Source organism: Pectinophora gossypiella, chromosome Z, assembly GCF_024362695.1.
Source record: "Pectinophora gossypiella chromosome Z, ilPecGoss1.1, whole genome shotgun sequence".
Classification (NCBI taxonomy): domain Eukaryota; kingdom Metazoa; phylum Arthropoda; class Insecta; order Lepidoptera; family Gelechiidae; genus Pectinophora; species Pectinophora gossypiella.
This window is the reverse complement of record NC_065433.1, coordinates 2,864,612-2,874,012: the sequence shown is the minus strand read 5'-3', so window position 1 is coordinate 2,874,012 and position 9,401 is coordinate 2,864,612. Positions and strand designations below refer to the sequence as shown.

General features: G+C 38.0%; 1 protein-coding gene across 1 annotated transcript; it reads left to right on the top strand.

Annotated features, from left to right (window-relative positions):
* The first annotated feature begins 1,876 nt into the window (after nt 1–1,876).
* On the top strand, nt 1,877–8,960 carry LOC126380170 (tubulin polymerization-promoting protein homolog). The gene is made up of 2 exons (XM_050029443.1): nt 1,877–2,067; nt 8,771–8,960. Exons 1-2 carry the CDS (start codon nt 1,877–1,879, stop codon nt 8,958–8,960), a joined length of 381 nt encoding a protein of 126 aa, XP_049885400.1.
* The last annotated feature ends 441 nt before the right edge of the window (nt 8,961–9,401 follow it).

Sequence of the window (9,401 nt, the reverse complement as noted above, 5' to 3'; positions counted from 1 at the left end):
GATGAGGTTGGTATTTCACCTCACAACCCAGACGATAAGAAGATTTTTTTTTATACTATCGATAGCGGCCTATCGATGGGCAACACTAATTTGAATCATTTTACAGCAATACCAGTACACGAAATACGTAATAATATTTCCGATTCATTAGGTATTGAAGTACAATTTCACAGGGTTTAGTTAGTGGAAGCGATGAGAGTGTTGTATGTATACGAATAACAGCGGCCCACGCGAAGCTTAGTGAATTGTGATATTACACTGAATACTGTAAATATTAAACTGCACTGCAAATTCAGAACTCATCATCACCCTTTTATTCCGTTATTCACAGGGTCCGCTTACCTAACCTGAACATTTGACAGGTCCGGTTTTTTACAGAAGCCACTGCCCGTCTGGCCTCCCAACCCGCGAAGCGAAAACCAGCCCAATACCCAGGTCACATACTTCCGAAAATGCATTTCTCGGTAATGTGGGTTTCCTCATGATGTATTCCTTCACCGCTGAGCACGTGATAATCATTAATGATGCAAACGTGAATTCGAAAACAAATTCGACAATCATTGGTTTAGGCTTGCGCTGGCTTCGAACCTGCGACCTCAAAGTGAGAGGCAAGCGCTCTACCAACTGGGCTACCACGGCTTAATGCAAATTCAGAACTACTCGCAGATAAATTGATGTTGCAGTGTTCTTTTTTAATGAAACCGTGAATATTGCTTTCACCAATGTTACGAGTATTTTGTTAATTAAATTAACGTTTTATAAAATGTTATTAATATTTTGTTATATACCGTATATTATAACGTCATTGCAATAGCGGCTGCGAGTAATTTTTTTTATCATACAGACAGTCTTTGAAAAATGCAAATCGCATGCAATTCCTTTCAGTTTCTTGAGACTCCTTTGAGAATTCCTTTTACTTATAGGTACTGTTTGCTTTCTCGTTTTACAATACGTAATGATGTAATTTGTTTGTTACGCTACCGTCATAGAATAAAGAATAATATTACGTATAGAACGGCAACTCCCCGCACCAATGCGTATCGCACGCAGACTTCACCCCCTCTGGGTCTTACTTTAGACTTAAACGACCGTAAACCGCTAAGTAGTAAGGGAAGAACGTGTGATGTTGTCTCGCTCGCTCGCGTTAGGCGGCTCAGAGTAAGAATGAGATATGTGTATGGTATTTGCCTTGCGATCGTCGTGGAGATCCTTGGGGGAGGCCTATGCCCAGCAGTGGGCGTCGTACGGCTAATTTTTATTTTTATTTTTATATAATGATGATGATGTGTATGGAGTGTATACAGTCATGAGCAATATCATGTACCCACTTCAGAACCCTGTCGCACTAGCATATTTGACATTTAATGAGACTTACGGTTCAATTTGTCAAAAAAGTTAATGTGACATGGTTTCAAAGTGTATACATATTATTACTCGTGACCGTACCGTCACCAATAATAATAATAAAAAAGTTTATTTAGGGAAAAGTAAGATGATTCCGTGCTTCGGAGGGCACGTTAAGCCGTTGGTCCCGGCTATTAGCCGTAAAAAACACCTCCACCAACCCGCAGTGGAGCAGCGTGGTGGAGTATGCTCCATACCCCCTCCGGTTGATTGAGGGGAGGCCTGTGCCCAGCAGTGGGTCGTATATAGGCAGTTTATGTTATGTTTATGTTTATGTATTTAGGGAAAGCCTATGACACACATTACATTTACAACATTAAAATATACACGCATAAATATTTAGTTGGAAAACAAAAAGGTATATGAGTGCCGCTGCTCACCAAAACAGGCCAGGGTTCAGCGAAAATTTACCCAAAAGGCAACATTGATTTTCAACCCACGCCGATTATTTGTCATCAGATCCTGAATCGCGATGGGGGATGAGGAAGCTGCTACATTAGATGGTCAATTCTACGAGTTCGCTAAATATATGGACTTGGAGAAGAAGAGAGATGGTAGCACGATAACTCTGTACCGCAGCGACTTCTGGTTCCGACAGTCCAAGCTCATAGATGACAGGAAACTGACCATGACCGATACTGGCTTGGTCTGGTTCAAGTGGTGGTAAGTTCGATCCACTATTAAAGAAAAATAATTTTCTTTCCTATCAGGTATTCGAGTTGATTGAAAGTAAATACTTACAGCTCCTACTGGCCTATAGGGCATAGCACAACAATCGAAATCTAGGGATCGACGGGATCGAGTTACAAGGTGTTAGCGACACCGTAACGAATTTTGAGGGGGGTGGTTCAGACCAAGATTCTGAATTGATATCAAATGGAATTTCATGTCGGAAAATTCATGTATTTTTTTTGTGTTTTTCAAAATTATTTTTCATTACTTTTGCTATGGAAAATTCCCTTGATATTAACTCAGAATCATGAGTTGAATCATCCCCCTCAGTATTCGTTACGATGTATCTTACACTCCTGACAAGTACGTACAGGCAGCCATACAGGTACGTATGGATGTTAGTGACACCTTAACGATTTTTTTATAATTTGAAAATATTTTCAGTTTCACACTTTTGCGACGGAAAATTCGACTTGATATCTCAGAATCATCTCAGCATCAACTCAGAATCATGGTCTGAAACATCCGTGAAAGTTTTCGTTACGACGTCACTAATAGCATGTATTTTTAACTGATTGCAATCAAAATGTATTTATTAAAGCGTATTTGCCTTGAGGCTACAACGTTTTACGCAACCACTATCGTGTTCGAATGTAATTGCCATATAGGTGTACAGTTGATAGATTATGGGTGTAACTGACAGCTCTATTAATAGACCAGGGAACTGCTTAGGTAGAGGACAGGGAATCCCGTACATTTTTAACTGAAGACTAATAATTATTACAGAACATTAACATCATCATCATCATCCCGTTTTTCACAGGGTCTGCAGCAGACCCAGTAAGCAGCTTACCTAACCTGAAGAATTGACAGGTCCGGTTTTTTACAGAAGCGACTGCCTGTCTGACCTTCCAACGCGCGAAGGGAAAACCAGCCCAATACAGTTTAGGCCACATACTTCCGAAAATGCATTTCTCGGGAATGTGGGTTTCCTTATGATGTTTTCCTTCACCGCTGAGCACGTGATAATCATTTATGATCCAAACATGAAGTCGAAAACAAACTCGATAGTCATTGGTTTAGGCCTGTGCGGTGCTGGTATTCTGGTAAATAATATAAACAGCCTATATTATAAATCCCACTGCTGAACACAAGCCTACTGTCAATCAACCGGAGGCGGTATGGAGCATACTCCACCACGCTGCTCCAATGCGTTTGGTGGAGGTGTTCTTTTTAATAATAAGCTACTTGGCAACCTAGTCAAATGAGATACTTTTTACGAAACGTCAAACGAAAGTTTTCTTTGGAGTTTGTATGGAAGTACCGTCTTGTGACGTCATTGACAAAAGCGGTCAAATGTCGTACTTATTCAAATTAAATCAAATCAAATCTTAGAGTGGTTTCTATTTCAAGATTAGGATTTTATAATTTTATAATCTTTGACTCAGAAAAATATAACCAAAGCAATAGTTTCTTTACTCAAATAGTACGGGGAACTGTCGTTTAAGAACTTTCAGAAGTAGCGACACCTGGTAGCAGATATAGGCAGTTTTCATCATTATTTTGAACAAATTGTCAGTTTCGACTTCCAATAACTTTTTATTGCTGTTTTTATTTTTTCAGCTAGTGATCCACTTTCTTAAGAACAGGTATGAAGTAAAGTATTAAGAAAGAGATAGCGACAAAGTAATGATTTCTGAAGTAAGGTAGAAAATATCTTAAAAGGTACAAAATGGATCATATGTCCTAAACAATTGTTGAACATGCGGGGGTGTTTTTGATAGCCAATGCCTATGTCTATTTTTTCAGTTTGAACGTGAACCTTTTTGAGCCAACCTGTATAATGGGCTGTCTATGTTCTAAAGTTATTTTTAGGCAAAAATGTAAAGTATTTTTACATAGGGTTTGTGACAGCAATTTTAGTTTAAAATGTTGAACCAGAATCGTTGACCTTATCCTGAACTCAAAACTTATGCACCTACTTGCGTACCTATCTACTGTTTAAATATTGTACCTACTAAAATAGAAGAAGAAAGTGATCTTTCTGTGAACAAACTGCTGTAAAGTTTTTTTTCACCGCCACTGTCACTTTTCTACATCATTTGCAACTTGGCTTCTTTCGAGGTCAATGACAGAGTTCATCAACCCTGGTTCCAAAGTTACTATTGAGCCGCCAAAGGCGTTTGGCATGGCTCATGTGGGATAGAGTTGGTAATCCACCTCACAACCCACACAATAGAAGAAGAATAACTCATTGGTGCAAGTTCGGTACCGGGTTTCGAACAGGCGTTCCTCGTTTGAGAAGCAAACTATGAACCACAGGACCACAGTGACAGCTTTTTATATGCATGTCAAATTCAAATTCAAAAATATCTTTATTCAGTAGGTAACATACTGTTGACGACAGGTCGACATGGCAATCGGGGCATGAGGTGAGCCGCGGAGGCGGGGTCGCCCCGCACACCCGCACAGTCCCCGCTGCGTCTTAGTCTTAGTCTGTCGCACGAGTCCATATCGACCGCGTTTATCGATTATAATCTCGCTCACATAATTTATTACTATTGTGTTTTAAAAACACAACATAAAGAGCGATTTGTGGTTGACAAAGCTTAAAGAGATAACAACGAATGCAATTTTGTCAGTCACGGCAGAAAACTGGAGCAATTTCGAAAAACATGTCCAGAACCTTTAAAATGAATATTGGAAAAAAGACATGGGAATGGAAAATGAAATGGAAGATTTTATTATAAAAGTCGGAGACACCACGTCACGTCACTAGAGAATTGCCATGTCGACCTGTCGTCTACTATAGTTACACTTTAAATCGTCAATTTTTACATAACGAACGTCTCATCCGCCTAAAACTACTGCAGCTTCTCACAACCTGTATAGCCGGGGCCAAACAATCCTATATGTTTTTTTACATACTTATATATATTATTATTTAAATTTTCATAAGTAGATATATTATGACGCCATGTTAAATGCATGCGCATAGCATCTTTCCTGTGTAAGCGATGAAAGCCTTGCGTTTAGTTGTTGCATTGTCTGCGCAAACTTCATACATATTATTTTCAAAAGCAGTCGCTTCTTGTGTCTCTACCATTGTTCATCGGAGCATGCGTGTACTAAAACCGGCTAAGTGCGACTCGGAAACCCCAGCGACGGGTTCTATATCACAAGATTTACACTTAACTTTTTTTTTTTCATTTAGTTCGCAATCGCGAATTTGGAGTGCATCTTATTTCTTTTTGTTGTTTACCTTAGACATTTGTTTTGGTTTTCCCCGAAGGGCAAGGCAAAGGGAACTATGCCCATACAGCCATGTCTTATGTATTTTTTTTCTTGATGATGAATAATGAAATGATGAAAGGTGATGACGATGAATGATGAAACCTAAGCCCCTACCCTCGGAGCAGACTCCTACTCCGAACCCCAAACGAATTAACTCAAAAGTCCGCGTAAAGTTTCGAGTTGTGAAGCGGCTTGTTGGCACTAAGCGAAAATAGATAGATACACTTTGTTCATTTAATATTCCGATATAATAACACTATCGCGAATGTTTTCCGACTAACTTAATGCAATCATTAACCGCAAAACACCACTTCGTATTGATTATTTAGATTATTCAGTGAAGAAAGCAACTGTCCCGTTTCCGTTCCCGCCAAAAAGCCTTACCTTAGACAATAACTACAACAAGTTTGATGCGAAAATATCATTTTTTTTAATAACAGAAAAGTATATGTTAGGTTATGTATATAGGTTACGTATATATTATATTTGTAAGTATGTTATATATTTTTTCTACTCCTCTACTTTAATCTGGCATTTAAATAACCAAAAAGTCTAATATAAGTACATACATAATTAAACTCTTTGAAAAAGTGTACGCTCTATGGCCTATAAAAGCATTGTTTACAAAGTGTAACTGTACTATAATGTCGCCAAAAAAGCATTGTTGTTGTTTTTTTTTTTTTGACCTGGATACTGGCACCTTTACTTTGTTTGGTGCCATAGATATACTATAAAAAAAAAGTATACATTTGCCGCCATTTTCCCGCGCGTTGGAAAATAAATTGGAAAATTTTTGTGTTTCGTTTAAAATTACGTCGTCGTAGAAAAAGTATTGTATGCAACGTTGTATAACTAGGTCAAAAAATGCTCGTGGCGTCTCTTATTGCGATGTTCGCCAAGGCTCACATCGCAACTCACGCCACTCGCATTTTTTGACCCTTCTTATACAACTGTTGCATAAAATACTATTTTCTACTCCTCTACTTTAATCTGGCATTTAAATAACCAAAAAGTCTAATATAAGTACATACATAATTAAACTCTTTGAAAAAGTGTACGCTCTATGGCCTATAAAAGCATTGTTTACAAAGTGTAACTGTACTATAATGTCGCCAAAAAAGCATTGTTGTTGTTTTTTTTTTTTGACCTGGAGACTGGCACCTTTACTTTGTTTGGTGCCATAGATATACTATAAAAAAAAGTGTACATTTGCCGCCATTTTCCCGCGCGTTGGAAAATAAATTGGAAAATTTTTGTTTCATTTAAAATTACGTCGTCGTAGAAAAAGTATTGTATGCAACGTTGTATAACTAGGTCAAAAAATGCTCGTGGCGTCTCTTATTGCGATGTTCGCCAAGGCTCACATCGCAACTCACGCCACTCGCATTTTTTGACCCTTCTTATACAACTGTTGCATAAAATACTATATTTGCATGTATTTATTGGTAAGTTGTACTTATAGTTTGTACCCGCAATCTTTCAATTATTTTTCTTTTTTACATTTTTCCTCACATTATGGTTGTCTGGAAGAAATCGCTTTAAGCGATAAGGCCGCCATTTGCCATGTACTTAGTTAAGAGACTTTATGTAATTATTTCTTTTTATTTTGGTGCAATAAAGTGTGTTTGTATTGTATTACTTTGGGGGGTTTTCTATAAAGAGTACGTCACCCTCATCTTAGATATGTCTTTTAAGGTTATATAGATAACACTGCGGAAGTGTATATTCTTACTGAATTATTTAACAATAAGATACTTTGGAAAAAATAGTGACACATACATCACACACACACACACACACACACACATCACATTGTTAATACCAAGCGAAAATATCAGCTTTTTTTTGATGTGAAAAGAGACAAATACTGAGAATTATTCAGGACAGAAGAGGCAAGATGATTGGACACCTAATAAGACACGACGAATTCATTAAAAACATCATAGAAGGCAAGCTAGAAGGAAAGAGAGGAAGGGGAAGACCAAGAAGAGCTTACATGGAACAGATTAAAGAACAGGTTAACGTCGTGTCTTATAGGGAAGTCAAGGAATTGGCCTTTGATAGACTGGAATGGAAAATGCTACACCGACAAGAGCGTGGCTCTTAAATTGATGATGATTATCTGGGCTGGGAATTAAGCGCACAGAAACTTTCAGCTTTTATAAAGTAACGAAGGTTTGGGGATCGCGGTGTCTTAGACTATAGTAGTTTAATAAAGATAAAATCTGAGGATAAAATATTGGGGAGAGCACCACATCTGTCAGCGACTCTGCGTCTGTGCACCGCAGGGTGGAATTTTCTACTTTGAAAAATAAACTTAACCTCATAATAATATAAATTGTATTGAAAGAGAGGTCATAGAAAATAGCAAGCTAAATATATGTTATAAAAGCACAATAAAGGTGTAAAGGTGGACATTGTTTGATTTCTAAACTTTCTTGGTTCATTTTAGGGTTTCTACTAAAACCGTCTGTCTGTCTGTCCGTCCGACTTTTACATGACTGTACTTACCTATATTTAGAAGATGCCACATTCACCGGGTTAGAGCCTTCAGCGCTCCCCATTTGTCCGGCCAAGTAGTTAATGCCATTTGCGGCAAATCTACAATAAGTCACGTCAAAAAAAAAGAAAATGCAAATAAAAAAAAATGAAAAAAATGAAAAATGAAATCAATGAAAATGAAATCTCTTTATTTAGAGATAAGCTTGCCTGTACTATCTGTTTTCTTTGTATGTTTCTTGTGTCTGTTTCATTGTGTACAAATAAATAAATAAATAATAAATAAAATGCCAAGGACATTGAAGTCAAAAAGACAAAGTATTTCTATGGTGCAAGCGTAGTCGGAATAATTTAAAAATATTGCGTACTTAAGTAGACTTAGAATAGCACTTTCGAAAATTCACCTAAATGTGTATTTAATTTTATTGAAATGAGATATTTCTTTCCATAGAAAAACCCCAAGTCGAAACTGTGGATGCCGTGCCGGAAGCCGTGGTAGACCAGTTGGTAGAACCCTTGCCTCTCACTTTGAGGTCGCAGGTTCGAATCCACCACAGGCCTAGACCAATGATTGTCGAATTTGTTTTCGAATTCATGTTTGGATCATAAATGATTATCACGTGCTGAGTGGTGAAGGAAAACATCGTTAGGACCCACATTACCGAGAATTTTTTGGAGGTATGTGACCTAACCTGTATTGGGCTGGTTTTCCCTTCGCAGGTTGGAAGGTCAGACAGGCAGTCGCTTCTGTGAAAAACCGGACCTGTCAAATCTTCATGTTAGGTAAGCGGTCCATGTGTTCTAGGAAGATGATGAACGTAGATAGGCAAAGTCGATCTCACTTTTGAACCCAAAAGTGTGTTCTTTTTGTGAGGTAAGAATGAGATATTTTTTTCCATAGTAAAACGGAGTTGGACTGGGACGAGTGGTGCCAATTCCTGCAGGACCTCTGCGTGGAGAAAGAGCTGGACTACGAGTTTGTGGAGATGTCCCTGACCAACTGCGGCCTCCCTGGGACCCTCACTGTCCTGGTACCCCAGTACCGAGACTACTTTGACAATTATAAGCCGAAATCCCTACTTATGTTTTAAAATATACCAGGTACTTTGAAATGAGGACCAGGGGGGTTAAAAAGGCCATATCTAAGCAATTCATTAAAAAAAAAACAATGTTGTATTTGACATTGACGCATATTAAATACTTAAACAATACCTTTTAGACTCGTACATACACATACATACATAAAGTCACGCCCGTAATCCCTAATGGGGTGGGCAGAGCCACCAGTAATTAAAGACAACTTGCAGCCACTCAAGACACTCGATTTGTTTGGACTTTAGACTTGTGTCCTAGCTAATTTATGTTATAATTGTTAAATTAACTGTGCTCCTACTTACAAATGTTCATATTATTAATAGAGACTCTTTCCTGCAGAAAAACTGGTTAAACAGTTTTGCAAGGCATTCACAAATTGTATTTTTAGTATTAAGGTTCAAAAAATAAGTAAAAAAGTGCGCAATGCGAACAACTCT